This window comes from Planococcus citri, chromosome 3 (genome assembly GCF_950023065.1).
Source record: "Planococcus citri chromosome 3, ihPlaCitr1.1, whole genome shotgun sequence".
Taxonomy (NCBI): domain Eukaryota; kingdom Metazoa; phylum Arthropoda; class Insecta; order Hemiptera; family Pseudococcidae; genus Planococcus; species Planococcus citri.
The window spans coordinates 42,001,512-42,029,191 of record NC_088679.1 but is presented as its reverse complement, the minus strand read 5'-3'; the positions used below and the strand labels follow the sequence as shown (position 1 = coordinate 42,029,191).

Sequence of the window (27,680 nt, the reverse complement as noted above, 5' to 3'; positions counted from 1 at the left end):
TTAAACATGGGTTGACTATACCTCGGTATCAAAAATCTACCTAGTGTTTTGTTTTCTGCCTTTTATTTTTTTTTGGTTTCGTTTTTCGAAAAGGAAACATTGCCTTCATTGTAAAAAGACGATCGCGCAATTTTGTTTAATGTTGACATTAGAAATTTAAATTTATCATGTGTACCTATCTTTGGTGTGTATTTTGTAAACCTACAAACGGAAATTCAACTCTGTAACGAATTACTTCTCACTATGATGTATTGTACATATATACGAATTACGTACGTCTACGTACCTATAGGGACAGGGAGGTGTAGGTTTGGTACCTCTACCTACCTACGTTTTAAAATATTCAGTTTTATAAAGCATTCGCTTTCACCGTTACGATAGTGACAAATTTTAAATTAATTTGACCCCTATCCTTTAGGTAAATGCGACTTCGCAAACGTTCCACAGAATTTCCAATGAACGCGTGCGAGTCGAATTTGCGGCGCGCTTTAATTATTTAATAATAAGGGATTATTTTGTTTTTGTTGAAATTTGTTTCAACGACGACGTTCATCTTGACGTGCTAAATCGACGCGATAAATTTTCCATTAAAAAAAGAAAATGTATTACGTTCGAATTCATTCAACGTTTCGTTTCGTTCCGACTTCGCCCCAAATTCTATGGTTACTTCAGGCTGAATAATAAATATACTTATTCGTATAGGTATAGAGGTACACGTATAGTATAGGTGTGGCCATAATATAATGAATTTTTTAAAAAGGTCCATTATTAAAGGTGAGAAAACCGTTTTATGTTTATTCGAGTCGTGTTATCAAGATACAGAGAAAACAATCTTGTATTTTTACCTTAATAAAAAATATTTCATTAAAAAATAATTCGTTTGTTTTCGTATAATTTCGTGAGCTGAATTCATGATTCAACGGCTGCAGGGCATTGTGGAAAAAAACTCATTTTACAAAAATTATTCTTACGTTTAACTGTAGATGCTGGTAGCAGTTACATATGTCATTCTTGATTCACTCGTACATGTAATTTTAAAATACGACCTGGATAGTGAAATTTTTTTGCAATGTTCGTTAGTTCCTCGGGTAACTTTTTATAGTGTGTTTTATGCCTATGAGAAGTGTGGAAGATGGTGGGAGGGATGCCAATGGGCAGAAAAATTTGAGGTCAAGTTGGAAAAATTCAATAACATTCAGAAGCACGTCACAATCCCAACATTTTTGGTCTTGAGATGCTGAATTTAATTTTTCGAATTTTGATTAAACTTTTGAAAATTAAATAATTCAACTTATGAAAAATACGTATCAACGTAATTGAGGTCGAGTAACTGAATTTTAGTGTATAATTTTTTCGACCTCTTGACTTGATTCTTTAAAATTTTTGAAAAACCCCATGAAAACATCATTCTGTTACTTTGTTTACAATACAATCCAAACTTGTAAAAGTGTTCATCTGTTAATGTTTTTTTCGGTAACAAAAAAATGAAATAAAAATGGGTGCAAAGTTTCAAATACAACCGGCAATGTTTTTTTTTTTTACCTGAACCACCAACAATAGATTTCAATGTTCAAATATTTATTCAGAAAATATCGATGTGACTTGTGATCCATCACAATAGGTCAAAATTTCACGCTGAAATCGAAAATGTATATTCATCAACATTGTGAAGAAGTTTCACCCTTGTAACCCAAATTCTTCATTATTATTGCTGGGTCATTCCACGTCTATTCGACCAAGAAGTGGTAGGGGGGATCGGCGACTTTTTTGAAATTTTTCCTGTGGAAAGACCTTCCGAAGGGATCACAAATCGAAAAAATAAACGAATTTTAATTCTTTTACTATCAGTGTACTTTTTATCAAATTTTTCACGAATTACGTCAGAAAGATGTCAAAATAAGACAACTCAATAAATTTAAACTTTTTCTGCTGTTTGAAATTGAAATTAATTTTTTCGAATTTTGATTTTTTTGTAATGAGTTTATTTCATCGAGTGAAGAGGGGTTTTCAACTTTTTCAATAGATACGTAAAAATATGGGGATCAAATGGGTCAACTTCACCAATCAAAACTTTTTTTCATGTTCTAAATCAAAAAATCGTGTTTTTTTCGCAAACTTTGAATTTTTTCAAATGGACTTGACGAAATAATGCCATCCCAATTTTTTAATATGTTGTTCAGCATGAAAAGTTGTACATAATATATTTTTTTCAGAATTTTTGAGAGTCGGAATGAAATGAAAACAACGTTTTGAAACTTTCCAAGCTAATTTTTTGTCCGAAAAAATGTGGCGGCACTGATTTTTATGACATCACCAAAAAGCCTTTCAAAACCCCTAACTATTGGAAAAAGTTCCATTTTGGTAGGTATCGCGGTTATCGAGTAATCCACTGCTGAAATGGGTGATATTTCAAGTTCACTGAAAACTTTGACACCCTCTAGCAGCCTTTAAAAAAAGAGCTAGAGGGCTGCGATTTGCGTCATTGGTTATCCCTTCGGAAGGTCTTTCCACGGAAAAAATTTCAAAAAAAATCGCTGACTCCCCCCCCCCCACCATTGATTGGTCGAATTGACGTGGAATGATCCTGCTTGAAAAATCTTCAACAGATCCCCTTCTCCGTCTTCTTCCAAATCACTTCAACTTACTTATTTTAAATTGATACTTTCCGAGTGAACCATCAAAGTTTCTGAAAATTTAGCGTTAAATTTGAAAATTGTGATCATTGTTTTCTAGCAATTCTTCTTTCAGCTCATTCCACTTTGATTGATTGTAAAGATTCTCTTGCAAGGACTTATTTTTAAAAGACGATGGAGCGAATTGCATTTTGAATTGATAGATTGAAGTTTACAGTGAAAATTGTTTATTTATCAGCCATTCGATACGTTTTTTTTTCTATGCGACTCTACGAGACTGCTTTTCTAGTTGTTTCAACTGTGGAGACCCAAGTAAGAATACGAAATCGGCGACCATCACTTGACGAAGTCCTTTAACGAGTTAATTTAATCTCAAGAGCTTTTCGTAAACGAAATCAAAATTTACCGCTAGATGGTTTAAATAAAACGAGTAAAACCTTCAATTTGCAAGAATGACGAATTTTTAAAAGCTACCTACATGCACATAGAAAATTGACTCGAGTTGAAAATCCCAGCAGGGGATCGTGTTAAGTTGTAAACGAAGTCGAGAGTTTAATATAAACTTGCCTCTGTGGAATTTCATCGTAGCATATGCGTCGTACGTAGGTAACGTTTACGAAGAGAAATTCTCTGAATCATTTATATAGACGCTGCTGCGTTCAATATTGCCAACTTTTACGAATTTCGCTAGTCATTTTAAGTGTTATTTTCTTTAATGGAACTAATACGACGTAGGTAGCTAGGTATACCTAGTATAGGCAGAGGAACCTAAGTAATGTTTACGATTACGTTGAAAAAAATGGAAAATTTTTTTCTCAGGTAGTGCTCAAAGTCGCCCTAAGCCTGGTTTATAATTTGTGTCGTACTATATCTATACTTAACCTGAAAATGCAATCTCCTCCAATTGCAAATGGCTTCGGCAAAAAGCCACTTTGCTAGTTTTCAGATCGAACCACAAATTTTATTTGCTTCCTCGAGCGCAATTTCAAGTACTATTTCTTTAGCCGAAGTCTAGGGGAAAACATAACACGATATCTCGGTAGAATAAAAAAAGAAAGAAAAAAAATACAGTACGTCTTTATAAGATAGAAAGAGATCATGTCGAGTACAGAAAACTGAACGAAAGCGAAGAATAGTATGCGATTCTTTTGTACGGTTCTCTCACCATTACCCACCAGGGAAAAATGTAACGTAAATAACGAGTGTATTTTTACGGTAAACAAGGGCATGCAATGAAATTTTCACCCTTTTTTAAGGAACAGCCATGCCAAGATTTTCTTCTCGTGTGATTTGTAAACCTGATTTAGAAAAGCAGCCCTCTATCAAAATTTATTTTCTTTATGAATCGATACACTACACGCCATAGTATTCCGCAGTTAAGTGTTTCGGCGATGTTTTACGAGTGTTTCGTAATGAGCGTTAATAACGAGTTGAGTGGTCTTTTTTTCTCCGTAATATAACGAACTTCCATACTTAAACTTTCGTTCATAACGAATACCTTTTACTCTCTTAAGTTGGGTAGGTACAAGAAAAACCAACGTCGCGTTCGTCTGCTGATAATGAGAATCCTTCTTCAAATTTTACGATCGCCTAAATCGATACAGAAGCGTGAATCTTCGATTATCCTCATACATCCTAATATGATTACTTTTTCCATATATTATTTTGCCACCGAACCGTAAAATGATAAAGTTTCATTAAATTCCAGTTTCTTTTCATAAAAAGTAAGTAACTCGTTGGTGTAACTGAAGTTTTTCCGCACGCATTAAATTAATTAAAACCATATACGTATAGGACCTACTGCCGTGTCACATCATCATAAAACACGAGTTGATTAATCTATCGGACCCCTAAACCGAACGCATTACGTATCACATCTCAGTCTCATACTTATATGTACGTGAATAATCAACGAACAGCTTTTTAAAAAAATCAAACAGTTTCAACATTCATCAAAAGATTTTCTACTGGTGAAAAAAAAATTATCCACGTAGATGAAATCGAAACACTTGTTTGATTTTCTAATGAGCCAACAAATTTGTAGGCATGTATGTACCTATTTACATTATGACAATTAATTTACGAGATCAAACATCGCATCGCTCGTATCGAAATACGAATTATACTCGTACGTATGTAGTTAGGTACATCGACCGACGTTTTAATCTCAATTTTTTCTACAGGGTGTCGAACAGTCTGCTTATCCTTTTACCGATGTGTACTACTAGTCTAGTAGATATTCTCTTTTTTATCAAATCTATCTAAATGTCCTGTTTTTTAAAAAAAATCAAACTTTAAATTTTCAATTAATTTTCTTTTTTTGTGGAATTTTGAAAAAATATTGTTGTTTGTACCACTTGACTCATGACTGATTAGTGATTTAAAAAAAATTGTGTATAAATAGTCTTTGGCGGACGGAGAAAACAAACATTTTTCAGATTTTTCCGTTCTCGCTTCGCCTGGGCAGAAACACTAAAAATGTCGGTCTCGCTTTCTGCCAAAAATTCAAAAAAAAATTCCCTTTGGTCAACATTCCTAAGAACTGTCGCTTTTTTGCAAAAAAAAACCTAGAAGTTTCACTTTTTTTTACAAAAATTATCAAAGCCTTGATTTTGCCAGAAATTGCCAAAAATCATCACTTTTTACCTAAAAATTGTCAGAAAGTTTCGTTTTTTTTTTACCAAAGACTAACGAAATATGTAGCATCTTTTTTTTTTTTGACAAAAATTGCCTGAAGTCGTACTTTTTGCCAACATTTTTAAATTCTCGATGCACTTTTATTATCAAGTATCGATTTGAATGTTTTGTTGAGTTATTTTTTTTAGGTAGGTAAGTTCGTTTAATTGAAATGTAGGTATACAGTTTTTTTTATTAATTTTTTTGCTCACGTTTTGTAACTTTTTTGCATACTAAAGTTACTTTTTTTTTGGAAAGAATTGAGCACAAGCCCTGTTTTCAAAACAGATATTTTAATCTATGGTGCTGGTGTCAGAATTGACCCTCGAATAGTCCCTTTTAACAAAAAAATGGCCTTTTATATTTTTCCATAGATTAGTTTGTTCCAACTTTCATATGATATTCCCCCCCCCCCCCTTAGGTAGGTAGATACTACTTTTCAGTAAATCAATAAATCGTCACTAATTCACCCCTCCAAAAAAAAAATATGTTGAACCAATTTCCATGAATATCCTAGATCCTAAAAATCAAAATTTAAACACTTTATTTTATTCATGATCAGTATTTTTAACATAAGTATTCTTGTGAATTACTTAAGTAGTGATGTATCAAAATTGAAAAATCTCTAAGTAAAACCATAATATTGACGCTTTTATTATTTTTTTTAAATAAAAAAATTGAATTTTTCAGAGAGGTGACAGTCCATTACATTCCGCTTGCGCCAAAGGTCATTTAGAAGTGGTAGATTTTTTATTACATCACGACGCCAATATACTTGTCCAAGACGAAGATGGGAATACACCTTTACATGTGGCCGTAGAAAATCGTCAAACTCATGTGGTTCAGCTACTTTTAGAAGACGGAAATCCGACAGATTTACAAAACAACGTAAGTAACGGTGTGTTTACGTACCTTCGTAAGCGAAGTAATTCAACTTCGGATCAAAACTATAGCTTTAAGTTTTACTGTCAATGCCGCAGGAAATCATATTCCAGAGCGAAAAGTTGTTTTTGACGTGCTGTAATGACAGTTAAGCCAACTTTTTTTTCGCTTAAAGTTGACGTGTGAACTATGAAGTATCAAATTTTAATAATAAGTTCATAATCATAGGTAAGGTTGGTCGGTAGGTAGGTAGGTAGGTAGGTAGGTAGGTAGGTATATGGAGAAAGCTCGCGAAGCCGTTTGAAATCACCAAGTTTGGAATACGAACCAATATCATTTGAAATAACTAACCCCCTATCTTCTTTGAATTTTTCTCAAAATGGAAATACGTAAGTAGTACCTATCATGCTTATCTTCCATATAAATACCTACCTATTGGCTATCACAAGGATGATAATTGGTTCATATGATCGTAATTGTAATGTGAATAGTGCGAATCGTTTTCCTATCGCATTGAAACTTTTAGATAGGTAGGTAAAGGTATGTACTTCGTAAAATTATTAAAAATCCTGACGGTTGCAGTTTCCTTATCGAAGGCCAAATTCTTGATTTATTAGAGCAATGAACAGAAAGGAATGTTTTTGCGTAGTTTTAAGGTATTTTCTTTCGAACGGATTTATATTCGACGGTGCACCGAGAACCAAGATACGTTTACGTACAATAATACATTGTATACACATGCTGCAGTAAATGTAAACCGTTATTTGAGCTTTTCAACTGCAAATAAATTGATTCTTGGCGAACCGTGTACGAGTATGACTACAAATCGACAACGTTTTATAGATCTTTTGTAATACATATCGTGATAGGAAATTTTATTTTCTGGTACGGATTAAGGGATAAAACTGAAGGTATCAACGAGACAATGACATGATTTCAAAACAATATACCTATTACTTACCTATTTCGCTTTGAGTTTGACGTCATTTTTATACTGGAAAAATACCCTTGTCATAGATATTTGATTCGATAGGTATACATACCTATTACCTATACAGTTTCAATACTTATCGAAGATATTTTTTACAACGTGCCTTTAGAAATCGAGTCAAATTGAATTTTTTCGTTTTGTTTCATTTTTACGCGTGTTAGTGCCTTCCTGGCCGTACAGAAAATATAGTAGAAAGAACAGCTGTCGTTTTGTTGGGAAAGTTGAACGGTCGATTAAACTTTTATAATTATATTTATAATGTTTTCGTTGCACAAATGCGACGTTGTTGTAGGTATACATTTGATGTATTTCAATTGAAAATGCTATTTTTGTTCTGATTAAAGTCAGTTGATACATGCTCAATGCTCATTGTTACCTACCTATTCTTTTTTTGTGTAAAATTTTCTTCGTGAAAATCCACTCGAACGAGAATATTTTCGTACAGAGGCATACGTAGGTAACTAGGTCTCTATGTACAGAAAATTATATTTTTCATTGGGAAAATTCTTCTACTCACAAGGCGAACAACTGAACAAGAGAGTCACTTGATTACTCAGTCGCCGATTTTGCTCATTATGCAAAGGGACTCATAGGGAAGCTTTCAAAAAAATTTGAGTTGCCCAAACGGAATTTGAGATTTCTAAAATTATCCAAAAATTGCATCAACTGATGAACCAAAAAACCTCTTTTTTAATTAGAATCACATTTAAATAACAAACACGTTCAGAGGCGGGGACCCAATTCTAAGTGGAGGAAACGCATAGTATTTTGGAAGGTCTCACATTTTTCATTTTTTATGGTGTGAAAAGAGGGTTGAAAACAGGCCAAAAACCAAGTTTTAGTTTCAAATTTTGATTAAATAAAAATTTTGATTTTTTTCCCATGAGGAATAAACCGTAAAATGGTATGCATTTTTAAAAATAAATCCAAAATAAATAACTTTTAAGCTGTATGTATCCACGATAGAAGGCTTAAAAAAATTTGAAAGGCTAGAAAATTTCACCCTCTCTTCCACTTGATCCATCTTTGAAAAATCGTGATTTTAGTATAAAAAATTGTTATTCATTATCATTACCTAATCATTATTAAATACATACGTAAAATATCAAACTGCTATATCTGACTCTGGACCTATATAAATGACTAAATGTGTTCATCTTGTCTTTACTTACGTAATGTAATTTGTTGCCAAATTGTTGATCTTGAACCATTCATTATTTTCAATACTAAGTAAAAAATCCGAAAAACTGAACTTTTGACGGGGTTTTCATTCATTTTTGAACATATTCCACAGGTATGAAAAATATTCAACAACTGATGTTCGATGTTTTCTGATGATTCTCCACCTTCCCCGTCCCATTTTTCAGTCTTTACTTTTAGTACCAACACCTACCCCTATTTGTATCAGAATTTACGAATAGGTATGAATAAAATTTTCAAATTTGTGTTATGTAGGTACTTACAAATACATTAAATTTTTTAGCCAATTTTTTTCTCAATCCGTTGAGCAATGAAAGTTGCATGGAATTTCTAGACTTCCTTTCTTAAGTTTTGTTTGTCAGGATCTATAAAAATTTTACTTTTTTTCAATGAATTAGAAATGAAAGTTATGAGGCCAACTGACGATGGTGTTGAAACATCCTCTGCTGCTATTTATCGTGAAAAAAATTATTCTGTTCGAGTGTTTTTTACGTTACCAAAAGCATCTCTTTTACCTATACTTAGTTGCACATCATCGAATCATTGAAAATAAATTTCTTTCCATTCGAAGTTTTTAGTACCTGAAAATCTGACCATCGGCATCAGCTCGTGTTTCTTAGCTTATATCCTACTCCCTTCGTTTTATTTTCTTGTAGGTGCCTCAAAAAATGACTTTATACTTCATTTTGAACAAGCAAGTTGAATTTTATAGGTAATCCATAAAACAGAAGAAAGCCTGTATTGATACGAATGCAATAAATTGAAAAATTATATAATATCCGAGCACAATTGGGCTATAAAACTCTTATAAGTACATACGAGTATTAAGAGTATGTGCATCGTATTTTCACGTTTCATTTCACGTGCATGTTTCCTCTCGAATTTGAAACTATTACCATTATTAAATAAAAGGAAAAAACAATGCCTACCTACAATGACGTGATATAGTCATAGACTGAATACTTAATGGGAGCGAGTAATTTTTACGAGTAGGTATAGGTATGTTTCGGTCATCATTGAATTATTAAAAAAATGTCATCTAGTCCTTTCGCAGATTTCATAATTTGATATCTAAAATCACCAATACGCTTTCTAGGTGAAATACACCCCGTGGTGTGAAAAGAATCGATATTATCAGTTATTGAAACAACTAGATTTATTTTCATTTGAATATTACGCCTCGGGATAAAATTCACGTCGCGTCGGTATAAAAACTTCTTGCGTTAGGTTAAAAAGCACGTACCTATAAACCGAAATCGACGGCCTTGAGTGTGTTTTTGTTAGGTCTAAATTGTTAAAGATTAAATTAAATGTTACTTGAAAGGTTTCATGAAAAGTCGACTTACAAATTACTCGAATGCTGTGTTAATTCCACGCAAAGGCGATCTCCAGAATTATTTTAACGCAGAATGTTTATAGGTTTGTCCATTTCACTTGGTCAATCGTTCAAGCTGTTCGAAAGTTTTTCTTCTTTTGATGTGCTCGTTACTTCCTGCTTTTTCCTTTTTTCTTTCTTTTTCTTCTTTATTTGTTTCGGCAGAGATTTAGACTTTCTAAATTAGGTACTCGTATTTTGAATAAGTAAACTCTTTATTTTCTCTATTCCTATACCTACTCATGGTAAACACCAAGAGGAAGGATTTTCTTTATACCTATACCAAAGTTTTTTACCGATAGGCTTTGCATTTTAATCGAATTATTTCCACGTAATCGAGATAATATAAGGTAGGCGTCTAATTTGATGCATCATTAGATTCGTTGTGGCAACTTAGATACAGATTTGGGCAACATTTCTATGAATATTTATATAATTTGAGAAACTAAAGCGAGTCAGTGATATGAATAATTATCTATTACAAGTAATAACAAAATATACGAAAACTTGTTTGTAAAAATTCTCAAATTATAAAATGCTTTACGTAATTCTGCGATATAAAGCAGGGATCTTTAAAGTATTACGTGGATAAATTGCTGCATCGTTTGGTAAACGAATAAAGTTTTATTTGGAATTTCAGCGTGAAAAATCTGAATAATGAAACGATATACGTGTTTAAAACTGTGTTTTTCATAATATAAAAATTTTCACTACAAAAGGATTCTTTGAAGTTTGACACTATAAGCTAAATAGCTTCCTGCTTGAAAAAAATCCGGAATTTTTAGTAAAATTGTTCATTCAAAGCGTAAACAAGTGGCATATTATTCTGAATAGGGCGTTTGAAGTGCTCTCAAGTGTACTAAGTATCGATGCCTATACCTAGTTTTATTTAATAAAATCACGCTTTCGGTGGATAGTCATTCACCCTTATCATCTACTCGTTGAAAATAGACATAAATGTTGAAATATTGTAACTATATCGGGTTATAGGTAAGGTACGCGTACATCGTATTTTGTGTTTGATTCCTATTAATCCATTTTTCGAACAATATTTTTTTGAAAATTTATTTTTTACATGCGGCAAATTGAAAGAACCCATCCCATTCTAGATTTGATAAACTTTTAAAATTTTGTAAAAGTTCTCTAAACATTTTTAAAATAAGCAATTACTATCACCTTTTGGCAGATTTTTAAATTCCCACTGATTGTTTTGAAAAATTGGTAAGATTTTTTAAGCTTTTCCCTAAATTTTTTTAGTTTATTAATTTCAGCAATTTTTAACACAATTTTCCAACTTCTCGGTAATTTTGATTTTTTTGTTGTTGAAAAATTGGTTCATAATTTCGTGAGCCTTCAGAAATTGGCCAAAGATTTTAGAAATTTTTTCAAGACTCGAGATTGGTACCAATTTCTACGCTAGATTCAAACTGCGGAGACTCAGAAGGAAATTTTTAGCATTGTTGTTTACAAAATTTTTGATGTTTTACGATTTTTTTTTTTTTTACTTTTTTTTTACTTTTTTCACGTAAAATGGCAATAACGTACTTATTTTTCCCATTTGATTGGAAAGTGATAAGTTTTGGTTAAAATTTTTTTAACGTGAAAGACATACAAACTCATCATCAAACTCAATTTGAACCATATTATCTTGTTTCATGCTTAATTTTCATTTCGCTTTATTTTTGGAACCTCTGTACCCGGTCTAAAGTGATGTGTCTGAATTGATAATAATGAAATGAGTTATTCTTATTTTATAAAAATAAACAAACATCGTACATATCTTTGAAAATTACACCAATATCGTTCGCGAGGTTGAAAATTCCATTCGTCAAATTTCAAGGCAATAGCAACATTGTTTTCGACTATATAGGTAGAGGTACCTACCTACGTGTATAAAAGTTGTTTTGATCCAAATGAAAATATCCAACGTTACCAATTCAATTCATTGACACGAATAAATTATTCGGTATTTCGCATAGGTACACATTATGAATTGTTACTGCGAATATTGCATTCGAATTTAACGTTTGTTATGCTGCAGAAAAAGTCCGCAATGATTTTTTATTTATATTTCTCGGAAACATGTATTCCCTACTACCTACAAATGTGTATATTTGTTCGAAATAGTGTATCTACTACCTACTAGTAGAAAGCAAAATATGGATGAGTTTAGTTGGTTTTTTAGTTTTATTTTTATTTTTTTGAAATCCAGCCGAACAAAATCACGCTTCTGCGGTCTTTAATTGCTTGGAAATCGTCGTCAAATTTTCGCTTTGTGTTGCTGAGGATTTCATTTTCCGCCAGAATGCGTTGAAATTTTATTATATTTTAATCAAATTTTAAACAACAACAAATTCAGAATCCACCTTAGCATAAAATATCTAATTTACCTTCAACCACAATTAAGATATTGTTTAGCTTTTATGATGAATCGTAAACATGACGCGTTAGATGAATTTTATATTCCAAACACCGTTATTTTTTTATCGTTTTCCAATATTGAAGTATTTGCGTAGTTTGATTAAAAAGAAAAAAAAAGAACGAGTGAGAAGGATAAAAAGAAGAAGAAAGTTTAAAAGAAATAAATTCTTTGGCGAGTTGGCAAATATTATGATATAAAACAGGTAAAAAGTATTTTACACTTGGCAGCATTTATTTGACTCTTTAAACTTCACCAAAGAATTTTACTTTCAACTTTTTTTGTTAATAAAATGTTAATTTGCGAGTAGATTTGGAATGTTTAAAAAGAACCTTTTTAATCTAACTTTGCAATAGCGTATAGTCGCGTAGAGGTATATACCTGCCCATATTGAGTTATTTACTCGTTTTTTACAACATCAAATTCGTCGCTCTAAAGTAAACGTGGCCATATTAATTACTGAAGGTATTTTTGGTTTTACTGTGAAAAAGTTTTTCTTCGGGCAAACTTCGAGTTATAAAAGGGAAAATCTCGTGTTTCGTGCTGATTCGTCGAGATTTCAAGTTTTTTGTGTGAAATTTCGAGTTGGGTAAGTAATACCTAGAGCTATATTATGTAAGTAGCATTGACAGTTAAAATTAACTGTGCGAGTTCTTGGTGAAACAAAGCTTTACACTTCGAACAAATGTAAGAAGATATTTATTTTTGGTGTCGAGAGTAGCATTTGTCAAAAGAAGTAATTTATTGAAAAATGTCATTTTTTGACGGGTTGGTATATGTATTTTAGTAAATTCATAAGTAGACTAATAACTGTATAGGTAGGTAAATAAGTAGGTATATCTACTTCGAATACGGAAACCATAGTTCGCCCTGCGTACCTGTACCTACTCACTTTTTCCCTGCGCTTGAATGAATGCAGTTTATTAGTATGAAGGGGTCTGGTTGCATATGTGATTGACATTGCTAACAACAATAACGTCAAGTCTGGAGAGAATTAAACATCAAAATTTCAAATACATATAAAGAAGCATAAAACGAGCTCCCAATTAGGAATAATGACGTCACGTTTCTATGGAAACATACGCTTTAAATGTTCTAACCTGTATCGTTTATGAATGATACAATCAGCCGAATTATTTTGGGGGTCTGCTTGTTGGGTTTATTAGTGAGATAGGTACTAGGTAGGTAAGGTATACATGCGTTATCTTCGTTTATTCGAAATTTATCAACGTGGAATAACGAACAAGTCTATTTCGAGATGATATGAATGGCGAATAAAAAATTTCAAACGTTTTTTCGATTGTTTTATCATTAATTTGAACGGCTGAGTTCAAACATTGGCTTCTTTTTTCGACTCGATTCATCCAAATCTCCCACCAGTACCCTGAGAAATGTCCAAAACATTAAAAAATTGAAAATTACGAGTGAAAGCGCTTGATTAGGTTTTCGAGGGCGCTAAGTTTGAATATTTTTTCAAAATTGGACGCCTGAAGTGGGATTGCTGAGGGGCCCTAGGTATTGATACTCATTTCGTTCAAAAATCTGACAAACGGCGTGCCACACTCGTTATTTTAAATTTATTGGTTCTTTGACCATGTTTAAAAAAAGAATTATTGATAGAAAGAGGGATCACATCACGAAAATGAAATGTAGAACGGTCAATTGATTTTTAAAAATATGGCAGTAAAAAATTATTGGAAGTTTCAAAATGCCTATCTAAGTTACATAAAATTTCAATTGTTGATAAAGTTTTGAGATTTGAGATATAGAAGGTTCGAAAACATTCAACATTTTTAAAAAATCACCTTGTTCAAACTTAACATCAATAATGAACTTCATAAAAATCAATATTTAGATAAATTTCGTGAAGGGCTCGCAACCTTTCCGTTGAACTTCCCCCTCATATGTTTAGAATTCTAATAATTATCATGAAAAAGTCGGAGGATTTAGACCAAATACGGAAACCTTCATTTTGAATTGAAAGCTATCCACAAAAATTTAAGCTTCAGAGGTACCCTTGACGGGGTAAAAATTAGCAAATCGCATTTAAAAAAATAGCCAAAAACTTTGAAAATTTTTTTCGATTTTTTGAAATTGGCGAAAATGACAAAAAAATGGCACTACTGCCAGGCATCTCAATTGGTCCTTTTTATAAGGAACTGGTCCTTTTTTTCAATCATGGTCCTTAAAAGTCCTTTTTTCTCAGAAAGTTCTTTTTAGGTCCTTATTTTAATGATTTTCCCTCGTCTTGAAAAAAATTATAATTCTACGCACCTACAAAAAAGAGAGAAAATTGCGTAAAAGTGGGGGAAAATGGAGTAAAATGGTGATTTTTTTTATTTCATCAATTTTTTTCTATTTTCATAATTTTATCGGAATTGATAGTGAAAATTTGAAAAAATATATTTTCAACGTTGAATACGTGCGTCTGAACCCTTTCTTTTTTACAAATTAGACTGATGAATTTTCAAAAACTTTCGTCCTCGCTTCGCACGTGCATCATGTATTCATTTTTTGGGTTATTTTAAGTACTTGAAAGTGAGATTTTTGACTCAACTTTCAGAATTATCAAAGATGGTCAAAAAAGTGGTTTTTCTCATAAAAATAACGTTGATTTGCATCTCGAATCCCACCACACGTTTTTCAAAGTTTTTGCCTCGCTTCGCTTCGGTCAATTTTATTTTCTATTATAGAATTTAAATTTCTGAAAAATTAATGTTCCCATTTGAAAAAATTTTTTACATCAAAAGTGATCTAGGATATTTTTTTGAATTATAAACATTCAAAATCTTTTGCCTGAACTTATTAAAAAATTACTGATTGAATTTAGGAAATTTCAAGGACTCTCAAAATCGACTTCTTGCCTAAAAAATAATGCTATTCAATTTTTCGATTATTGAATTTTTGAAAACTTTCTCCTTCGCATTGTTGGGACCAATTTTTTTTTCTTGTTTAAAACTGAAATCTACAAAAAAATTAGTTACTGTTCGAATTCTAAACGTGCCAAGGCCAAAGAATCAACTTCTGATCATCAAAATGGTAGTGTTGAGTTATTTATTTATTTTTTTTGAATTGGTATAAATCTTGGAGGACTTTTGCCCTTTCGGTGTTTGTGATTGCTTTGAAATTAACAAATGTCGTACCAGTGTTCAAACGTGACGTTCTCTGAATAGCTCAAAAAAGTTAGAGAAAAAATGAGGGGGGGGGGATTAAAATTGTGTAGAAATGTTTTTTTAATGATAGTGAAAAGATAATGAAAAAGTAGCGATTTTCACTCGAAAAATTCCGTTAGATACCCTGTTTATAAAAATATTCCAAATAAAAGTAATTTCAAAGTTGTTTTTTTTTCAATTTTAACTATAATATAGCAAATAAAATAATTGTGTTGATATTGGGTCAAAACACCTAGAAATCGATAATATTAAGGTCATTTTTTAGTCCTTTTTTTGATGAAAAGTTGTCCTTAAATTCCTTTTTCTTTTTTTGAAAACTGAGCGATTGGCAAATTTTCAATCGCTCAGTAGAAACCGAGATCGACTCAGAATCTCTAATATTTTGAACTGGGCGGCCATTTTTCCAAAAAAAGTTCACTAGAAAAGAAAAATGTGGTTTTTTTTAGCAACTCTCAACTCAAAATGAAAGTCACCGCTGAAATTGGTCAAAATCATTCGACATTTCAACTTTTCAAAGATTACCTACTTTGAATTTTTTTTTTGAAAAATCACCGAGCAATCTTTATAAAATTGAAAGTCAGCTCTTCAAAAGAGCTTTTTATTTGTTTATAAAGCCCAAATTTGATTTAATCCGCCATTTCTACTACCGAATTTTGTTTCTTTTGGTAAATATTTTCACGACATGATTGCATGTAAACTTACCTAGCCGTGTTTTAGATATACTACCTAAGGTAGATATGTATTAATAACGTTATCACGATGTAAACAAACGCGCAATAATTCAGTTTACGTTCAAATTCATTTTACAACGTTAAATAGGACCACCATCTGGCGGTCGTTTTAAACCATGTCCAGCATCCAGCCATAACCCTATAAATAAAGCGCCCGAACAGCGGAAAATTTCAAACTTTGGTACGATGATTAGTTTTCATAGGTTTGATTTCAATTGACCCGTATGATTTAATATTACGAAAACTACCTCTGTATTTTCCAAACTTAAGCTACAATGACTACACTCGCGGCATCGGGTAGATAATTGTGAAAAGTAAACAAGAACGTTGAGAATTCGTAACGAATGAAATGATATTTAAATTAGGAGGCCGATTTTATTTTTTGATATAAAAGTAGGAAGATATCGTATAGAAGGTAACGTCTTGCGTTTATATTACATACATACAAAGGTAGATAGGATTCCCTTAGTAGAGCTTGCGGTGTGTTTTTCTGCAGCGTCGACGACGCAAAAACTCATCTAAGTAATAAGAAAACTTACGTATTTCTGTTTGGTACCTCTACCTACCTACACTATGATCGAATTTCAATGGATGACCACATATGTAGCCTGTATAAGTGTAAATATAGTCTTAATAATGTAATACACAGGTGACGCGTTAGACCTCAAAAGCAGCAATCCAATTTCACGTGCGAATTACACCGGTAAAAGTTGATATCACATATCGAATAAAAGTTGCCGAGGAGGAAGTTTAAAGATAATTTAAAAATATAGCAAAAATACGTGCGCCTTTGCGAATAAAACTCGTTGAAATATTTGAAAAGTAAAGCTCTTCTGGCACTATTTCGTATTCTAGCGATTTGCAGGTGGTCTTGGCGTGCTCATGGTTATGAGAGACGGGAATTAAAGCAACACTCTTGGAATTTTTTTCATTTTCTTCTTGTAAATATTTCAAACAGTTCTACCGCTATTTGATAATTTATAGAAATAAAGCTTAATTAAACCTCCAGTTGAATTAGATCTGCATTAAAAGTTAATCAAGTCTGTATGAACAATAATGCAAAATTGCAATCGAGTAGTCGAGTAAATGATTGATGAGTATACCTAGAAAGATAGGTACCTCTACCTATCCATCTTCTATTACACGAGGTTCGGTGTATATTTACATGAAAAAATTAACATTTAACGTAGGTACCTACTACCTACATGCATGAAATCTGTTGGGAAATTTAACTTATAAGATTTATAGTTTCTTTTGCTATCGCGTTTTAAAAACTTCCAACTATCGATTAAATATTCATCGAAGGTAATTAAACGTGCCAATTCCTATCTATTTAGACTATACTACCGATTTCAATCTTGATTTCACCAATACTTACTTATACACCTTCCTATTTGACATTTCTCACAAATGACACCACACATAGCTTCATTACGAATTCCAACGAGTGAATTTTATACCTATGGGAAATCAGCTGAGAAATATAGTAAGTGTTTTTGAACTTACTTAAACAACTTTGGGTCTAGTTTTCTTTTTGCGCCGTTTTATTTCCATTTCGATGTGTGTATTTTTTTGCCAAAACAAAGGTCATTTGTTATAGACAAGTATCAACTTTTAGGGTAATCATGATACGTGTTTTAGAATTTAATAAATGTCTGATGAAGTTATCTAAACTGATGTCCAACTATTTCTATGCTTGTACCTGAGACTTTTGTTACGTGGGTGTTTTTTTCAACGTAAAATAGTAAATATGTAGGTAGGTAGGTATACTTGAGCGAATAATTTATTGATGGAGTGTGAGAGGGATATATGCCGTTCCTGTAAGGGATATTAGGGACAGATTACCACCCTTGTGGTGGTAACACTGAACAGCGTCGCGAGCTGGACGTCGAGTCCGGTGATCGGCGCTGCGGCCGTTATTCGTCATGTACTACTGTGTAGTGTCGGGTCAGTTAATTTGAGTTTATTGGGCACGTTCGCGTGAATGGTTAATTTGAACTTATTATTTCTTTGTAATGTCAATTTGAGTTTATATGGTTAATTTGAGTTTATCAGTGTATTAATTGTGTTAAACGGTTTCGCCGAAGAAGGCAATTATTATATTATTGTTTCATTGTGTAATTGTGTTTAAATCGACATGTATCGTAATTGAATACATAATTCTACCAACACCGCGTGTCGTGTATTATTCTGTGTAATATTATTTACCAATCTAGCCGGGGTAAGTCTCTTCTTAATCCATTATAGGAAGTCGCCATAAAGTAATATTTCACATTGGCGCCTAACTGCAATCTGAAATTAAATTTAGTGCATTTTTCCTGCTTATACACGCATCCGCGTGAGCTTAATTTGGGCTCCCTGGCCCAATTTGCATGATAAATACTGCGCTAAATTTATCTAGATAATATTAGGAGCTTTTTTCGCTTTTGTTCGTGTGAATTTTCCGGAGAATAAGCGCCCACAAAAGGCCGAAGAAAAGTTCCCGCGTTTTTAGATAGAACAGTGCATCGTACAGTAGCAGCCGGCCCGCCAACGCCGCTGCTGCACCCGCTCGTTGCATCGAACATCGGACGATATCGCCGTAGCTGCAGCTGCCGCCGTCGTCTCAACGGTTAAAACGATTCCACGAGTTCGCGCCAATTTTTCAAGTGCGCGTCTCGTGTGAAGGTACCGCCGCAGTACCTACTAATTTTCTCTTTATTACTACCTCGTGAATATTCTTAACTTGCTTCAATTAGTTTATACAATAAAAATATTTTTCGAATACGTTTAGAGAATTTATTTTATGTCCAATACACCACTGCGCCGCAGTACTCGGACCACCACACGAGTAGATTATAACGAACGTGCGTTACAAGGAAAGAGTACATCGCGCCGTAGTGTGCCAAAATCTACTTTACAGCCAATCTCCGAAACTAAACCCGAAATGGCTGGGAATAATAACATTCCGAATATAAACTTCCCGGATCTACCTGAGGATGACGAAGCAATCAATTGCGCATACTTGAAAGCTACAATCCAACAAGGATTCGCGGTAGAAAGAGAACATTTGACAGAGCTGTACATTCAGCAACAACAATTTAATAACCAAGTGGCAACTAGCAGCCAAGCCGCTCAGAATTCGCGCCTTGCCGCGCAAGAAGCTGCTATATCAGCTGCGAATGCAGCTAATTTTGTTCGCAATGTCGACCCTAGACTAACATCATCGGAGACTAATCTCGCCGAATTGAGACAATCGATTAACAACATAAACACTTGGGCCACTGAGCACGCAGCTGAATTCGCTGAATTAAAAACAAGCACACAGTACTCGGTACTACAACTTACCGAACGTGCAGACAATACAGACGAAACATTACGTCAAAACATAATTGAAACTAAAAGGAATACTCGTAACCACGAAGTATTAACAACTGAATTCTTTCGTCTAAAAGATAAATACGACGCGGTGCCACCGCACCAACAATTTACAGCTATTCAAGGCAATATACAACCACCTCGTATTGACTTCGGTATCATGAAGAACGCCGGCATTACATACACAGAGGAGAATCGGTGGCACCCCCACGAATTCATTGAAGCCTTTGAAGATCATATGGCGATGTACAAAATTGAAAATCAGCACAAAGCGGCTGCGTTTAAGTCCGTAGTCATTACGAAGGACGCCGCCCAATGGCGACAAACGTGCCGCAGCACTGACACGTACGAAGCGACGAAAACCAGTTTCCTCAAATATTACTGGAATGCAACCATACAAGGTCAAGCTGAACTTCAGTGCGACAGGGTCAATTCCGCTAAGACTCTGCCAGAACTCGTAGCATTTTTAACAAGATGGTTAAAGACATTAGCGCAATCAAATCATCGCGGTACAGAATTCCTATTACAGATGTTTAGGACTAAAATGCCAAAACAATTCCACAGAGAATTACCTATAACAAACAACACGACGGTTACTGAATTTATTGAAAAAATGCAGAGCATTGCAGACGATTATCAGCGACTTTGGCACCAGGAAATTAAACTGGAACCATTTGAACGTGGACCAAACGGTAACCCTCGACGCACAAACATACCTCGAGATACGATACTCAACAACCGTTGGAATGCGGACATGAAACCGCCTAAAGACCAACCAAGCGGAAATTTCGCGCACCACGACATGCAAGGACGTGCAATAAATGGAATACCACTTAACCCTTTTACGATGGGGTACAAACAGATAGGAAATGGTTATAACATTCCTCCTCCCAATAGAGGTCCACTCGCGCTTACAGCCCCCCCTAAACCGGGAGTACTCGCGATAACAAATGGTAAAGCGCCAAATTTTCCACCACCCAATTTTCAAAATAATAAACACAGAGCAAAGCCTCTGGAAGTGAAATATTTAGCTTACGATGCTGAAGGTAACTGTCTAGGTGAATTTTCACCTCACTCAGGTCAAATTGAAGTACCTTACAATAATACACACTCAGTAAACGTAACTGATATCGATACGGAAACGGACAATACGGTGCCGGCTTATGTAATCGCATACGATCAATATGGTAATGTTGTTGACCTCGAAGAGGAGGAACAACAACAACAGCCAACGGCTACATTGCCTCAGGAAACATTTTTTACTGCAACACAAGTACAACAAATGTTGCAAATGCAACAAGCACAACAATCGCAAGCAGCGATGGCAGCTCTTGCTGCTAACGTAGCAGGTATCCAATTCAATACCCCGCCACCACCCACCACGCCCCAACCTACCACACAGGCTTCACAGCAGGCCCCAATTACGAGTCCATTTACACAAACTGGACCCATTCCGCAACCCACTGCGCCTAATACAACTGCATCTACCACCACTGGTACACCCCAGCCTAATACAACTAACACGGCGCAGGGAAACGCCAAGAACTAGGCGATCAGGAGTCTGCGCCTAGTACAAATGAGACTCCGATTAAGCCAGACTCGTCTATACTTGATGACTACATTTGGGTTGGCGACAGCCTCGTACACTATATTCGTAGAGGTACATTCAAACGACAATACAATCTACCTGCTTGCATACAAGAGCAAATTAAGCTCAATGACCTCCACGATATAATCAAAAAATCGAAATTTACACCTAACGCAACATTCATATTATCCGCTTGCCAGGCAGAATTAAATTTCTTCAACGAACCATTCGATAAAACAGAAGAGAAATTACGTAAAATTGTAAACATGATTTTCGATGATCACAAGGCTAAACACATCATACTCCTGATGCCTGTTGTACTACCTTACCGCAACCCGAAATACGGCGTCAAAATAGGCAAATATAGCAAAACTCGCGATATATTCGTTCGTATTGCGGAAGATCCGCGAATCACTTTTATACGCGACCTAGCGTACCAATTTTTACGCACTGAAACATGCGTACACACTGATGACACACATTTTCAACTACCGGAAGCATCTACGGATAACAAAATAATGCCATTGGAAAACACGTTCCATTTTTCAAACACAATGAACAGACATTATCCAGAAATGGCTATGTACCCAGTTATACTAGATATGATGTGCCAGCATCTACTCAAATACGAAAACATCCACCTATCTGACAATGAAAGAGTACATCCTAAGACTGAACAGTCTGAAGAATCCTCACATGAACATAAGGACGACCAAGTCCAAATAAACAGAAGCACAATGCGTGCTTTAGTACAATTATTAGCAGAACGGATTCACTGCAGTCCAATCTCCGGTGAATATGAACGAAGGGAATATATTCCCGACGGACATAAAGGTTCATTTCACAAAATTACGTACGATCCACCAGCAAAAGCTGCCAAATTTTCAAGACTCTACGATTACAATTCGCCACTAGGTCGAAAACAAATCGCTCAGGACGGCGACAAAAAACGTACAATCGTGAAAGACGAAGCGAAGAAGTCGCCTACAAACGACAGATTAAATGAATATTTGGTCAATATGGCCGACATAGAGGACCTATATACTCATACTGTAAAAATTGTAGACGATGGCACTAAACCACCAGAAATAAAATTAAGAAAATTAGTCGAAATACCAGTTTCGATGGCAAACATTGCTGACAATGCAAAATACTATGCATACGATTCGCCTTTAGGACCAAAAACAATAAAAGTGTCCAAAGACAACAAAATAGAAATTTGCGACGACCAAGCATTAAAATGCGATCCCAATATCGAATTAAACAAAGCTATACTTGAGCTTGATGACATTATGAAACTCAATACTCACAACATCAGGTTTATTCCTCAAGAAACAAACGGTGGTTTTGATCCGCCACTAGTAATGCTTGAAAAACATGATCCTAACGATGGAGAACATTACTACAACGTCGTAGAAATCACTAAACCTGACATTGAAAATATTAACGAAAACACTCTCGAAAATGACACTGACTCAGGGTTCGATGAACCCGACGACGTAGTTCCAACGTTTGAAATACACAATGTGGGTATAAACGTGATACCAACGGTCAACGAAGACAATGTTACACAGGACTCAGTTCCTCAATTGCCCAGTCTAATGAAGATTGACCATATTACAGCGATACCTATTTTTATTAACGACATGCCATTACCAGCTCAGTTGGATTCGGGGGCTCTCCCCAACGTAATGACGAAAACTCTCGTTGACTACATTACAAGAGAACACCCACAATGGATACGTTACGTAAAATTGAACAATCCTGTCAATTTACGCATGGCAGACAACTCACTAGTTAAAGCAATGACGCACTGCGTCGAGATATGTGTACGTCTAGGTACCCATATGGTATGCATGCCATTCTACGTACTTGACACAACAGGTAAATCACTGTTAATTGGCCGATTATCAATGCGCCACCTTGGCATAGTCATTAACCACCGCGAGGGGCATGAATATGCCGAGTGCCACCCTAAAAAGGCAAAGTCCTTTAAAATACCATATTTAAATAAAACTGAAATCAATGATATTTACCCAGTCAAAAAGATTGCAGTCCACAGAAAAAATAAACGTGAAGCTATTCGTTTAATCAGTCAAAACACATTCTACATGGATGAAGACTGGGCTCACGAACAAAACCAAGCTAGAGAGCTTTACCTAAAAAACATGAGAACTGATCTCAATAACCTAGTCATAAAAGGTGACATAACCTTACAAGAAGCTAATGACGCTTGGGACAAACTAAAAAACTACTCAGACATATTCAGCTTCAATGCTGGCCGATACCGTGGCGAAACAGTCAAATTTAAATTTAAAGATGGAAAAATCCCACCATTAGGCCAGTGGAGAGGTGAAAAGTTCAGACCCTCCCAAAAAATCATTGAAGCGCTCCGACGTACAATATCTAAAATGCTAAAACTCGGCATCATAAGACCTTCAAGGTCTAACTACATAAATACTACTGCACCTGTTATTAAGAAAAACGGTGACATACGACTATGTTTAGACGCCGACGAATTGAATAAAGTACTGCAAAAAGTGCTCACTGAGCCTAACACTGTAGAATACATTATCTACGAAAACCAAGGTGACAACCTTTTTTGCACGCTGGACTTCACTTGTGGATTTTGGCAATTAGTACTAGACGAAGCGTCTCGTCAATTTACAGCATTTCAGGTATGCGGCCAAGTCTACGAATTTTGTCGACTACCGTACGGCTTGAACATTTCAAGCGGCGAATTTGTCTACATGATAAATAAGGTTATACCTGACCAAAAAGGAATTACAAAATTCGTAGACGACGTGAAAGTGTCTGGCTCGACATTCAAGGAGACTCTAGACCGATTATTATACGTATTTGACAAAATACGCGAAAATGGATTAAAACTCAATCCAAACAAAACACAATTTTTCCGCAACTATGCAGAACACTTAGGATTCGTCTTATCTAAGGATGAAGTCGCCAAACAAAGCGAAAAGGTCAAAAAGTTCATGGAATTTGTTAACAAACACCAGAAAAATGACAAATTTCACATTACGACTGTGAAACAACTTCTACAATTAGTTGGCCTAACTGGCCTGTACAGAAACTTTATACCTAACTACATGCAAATTCTTGCACCTATTTATGCTACTACGCAAGGTAAAAATGCCAAAGATGGCAAAATTGAGTGGGGAGAACTCCAAGAAAAAGCTTTCGAGGAGCTCAAGACAGAATATTGCAAAGACTTTAAAATACAACCACCCCCTCCTACGGGGGAACTCTGCTTAGACACCCACGTTACAGACGACGCAATGAATGCGGTATTATTTTACACTACTATTGATCCTGTTACCGAACAGGAAATTAAACACGTATGCTTATACGTATCGATAGCTTTCGAGGAGCACCAAAAACATTTTACACCTTTTGACAAAGACATGATGGCTCTTGTACAAGTACTGAAAAGGCTACAAATGTGGGTACACGGACGTATTATCAACGTCAAATCACACTTACTAGCCACGATCAATCGGTATCGTGAAATGATGCAGACTCATCGCAAAGCTGCGTACTGGATCACGATGCTAAATTGCTTCGATTTACGTTTCAAATTAAATACATCAAACAGAATGCTATACGTGCTACAAGCACCTGAACTGGAAATAAAAAATTTCCAAACACTAATCACGACGTTTGACATAAATTTTCTAGATGAAAACGTTCCCATGCTAATTACTAAACTATCCGACATTGCAAGATACCAACAAAAAGACGATACTTGCGCTAAACTTATTAAAAAATTAAGAAAATATCATTCTCCTGACAAAAAAGCTGAGATTGAAGCTAAGAAAAAGCTATTAAAACGCTTTACCCTACGTGAAATGAAAACTACAGAAGAGATCTCATCTTCACCTGACACTCGTAGCGAATCTGATACGACTCAGAAAAAAGTTAAGATGAAGGTAATCCTAATGAAAACACTACCTGACAAAACTCAGGTGCCATACCTACCTGACGAACTCTTCTACGACACTGTAGATTTCTTACATACTGCATATGGCCACACAGGTGCCAATAAACTCGACATGGCATTTCGCCGAATTTACTACCATCCTCGATCGCTGGAATACATTCGCGAAATAACCAATGCATGCCTAGTATGCAAATTAAATAAAAATTACTCGCAACCTAAGAGTATAGAATTTGGCAAAGTCGAAGCCTTCGGCATTGGAGAAGTCCTATCTGTGGACTTATACGGACCAGCTCCGGCTATAGAAGGAAAACCTAAGTACCTACTTGTCGCTAAAGACATTTTTACCGGTAAAAACTGGATTCGCTCACTGCCTGAAATTAAGGCTGAAAACGTTTGTCGAGAGATGAAAACCATACTTAATGACATACTGAAAAATGCAGTAACAGTCAAAAAAGTTATCACTGATAACGGTAAACAATTTATAAGTGAAGAGTGGTATAATCTACTCCAAGACAGAAACATAAAAGTTGCGCATACAAATACGTACAACCCGCAATCTTCGTCGGTTGAACGTACTATGCGAATTATAGGTGACAAATTGCGATCCAAAATAAACAAGGAACACGATCCTTACACAACACACGCAAACTGGTACACTTACGTCAATGAAATTGAAAACGAGATAAACAATACTCCAGGTATTTTTGGGTTCAAACCTAATGAGGCCTGGGGCATTTCAGATCCCATTTCGGAGAAATTACCTCATAAAAACAATATATTCAATTTCACTCATAGCTTACTTGAACTGCTGCAAAAGCTAGCAAAAACAAAATTACCCTCAATGACAATCCAGGAAAACTGGGAATACAAGCTAGACAAAGATGATGTTATCATCGAACCAGACGGTAGTGCACGCGTCACCGCGGACGGAGCTTGCTCCAAAAACGGTGACGACGATGCAGTCGCTGGAATCGGCATTTGCTTCGCTCCCGAATCAAATAAAAACATATCCGTACGGATCGGAGAGAAAGGAGACTTTCCTGTCTCCAACAACTATGCTGAACTCATAGCGATACTCATAGCACTTATGACGATGAAAAGAAATGGCTTTGAAAAAGTCAAATGCTTTTCTGATTCGAACTATGCAGTCAAAGCACTGAACCACACCGTCGAAAGATGGAAAAAGAATAACTGGCTAAACTCTAGGAAAAAACCTGTTTTCCACAAAATCATTTTCGAAAAAATTCTCAAACTCAAAGAGCAGTTTAAACGTTGTGAATTTATTCATGTATATGCCAGAAAATTGGAATACACTAACATTATTGCAGACCAACTTGCGAAGAAAGCAGTGTACACCACTGACTTACTTAGCCTAAAAGTTGACAACATGTCACAAAAACAGATTATAGAAACTTTCATACGTGAAAAACGTCGATTGAAAGAAATCGAGGACGAATATAATTTTAACAAGGAACACCCAGACCCCACTACATTACGTCTAGGTGACTTAGTATTACTCACAAATCACAAACTGTCCAACAGTGACAGGTTAACAGGTGAAAAATTTTACCCAAAGAAATCTGGACCTTACATGATCTTACAACGATCTGGAAAAAATTGCTATTTAATAGAACCAATTGACAACTCGAACGTAAATCGAGTAGCAAACGTGAGACAACTCACGCTTTTCATGACACAAGACGAAATAGACAGAATGAGGAAAGACCCTTGTTTACATTCGTACATCGATCAAGCAGACATGATTACTAAAATCAAAAACTTCCTAAACAATCACTTAACAAAAACCTACTCGTCTACTTCCACTGAAGACAGCGATTCGCGTGTACGACGTATACAAGGCATACCATTAGCCACTGACGCTGACAAAGCGGTATTTGACAAAGGTTCACGAATGATTATTAAAAAGGTAATCGACGTAGCGCGAGAACAGCGCTTAAATCTACGAAATTTGAAAAAATTTGACACACAACTTTATGAGTCGATCATGAGCTCAACCACCCACTCTTCTGAAGAAAAAACACAAAAACAAAAAGCTCGTATCAAACGCAAAAAGAAATATAAAAAACGGAAAAAGGCTGAACTCAAGCCTACACCCACACTTACACCTAAAAAGAAAAAACCATCTGTCGCAGACAGAATCAAAAATACTGCACAAGCTACAAGCTTGATCACTAATACTAATAACCCTCCTCCTAGTACATCTAGAGCACAACCGACAGGGGCAGGGCACCCCGTTCCCACCCCCAAACAGGACAAAGTCCGTATTTCAGCTCGACTAGCTGCAAGACAGGCTAAAACAGGCTGGAAACCACAATTTACGAATTTTAATACTCAAAGTATTCATTTCGATGATCCAATCGATCAAGGCTACGAGTCTATTTTTGACACTGAAATTACAAAAATACCAAAATTGGACACTGGGGCAAGTAAACAAACCCCCAAACCCAACCAAAAAGAAATTCCCACTGTGGAAAAGAAACCTACAAAGGACGATATAAATACCGACTCTATGGTCGAAGAATTAAAAAATTTAAATTTGTTTCACGTCAAACAATATGACGCATCGTCTGACACTGACAACGAGTCAGCTAAAACATCACGAAAAAAGAAAAAAGTGAAATTCAAATCAGACACTGAACCTGAACAAAAAGACCTAATTGAACTACTACAAAAACT

At 35.1% G+C, this 27,680-nt stretch overlaps 1 protein-coding gene across 3 annotated transcripts in view; it reads left to right on the top strand.

Annotated features, from left to right (window-relative positions):
- LOC135842101 (ankyrin repeat and death domain-containing protein 1A-like) overlaps positions 1–27,680 on the top strand; it is an 83,024-nt gene that overhangs the window by 42,787 nt on the left and 12,557 nt on the right. For all 3 annotated transcript variants that reach the window (XM_065359453.1, XM_065359451.1, XM_065359452.1), the window contains exon 7: positions 6,000–6,197. In XM_065359453.1, coding sequence (XP_065215525.1) covers positions 6,000–6,197 — 198 coding nt within the window. The remainder of the gene's footprint in view (positions 1–5,999; positions 6,198–27,680) is intronic.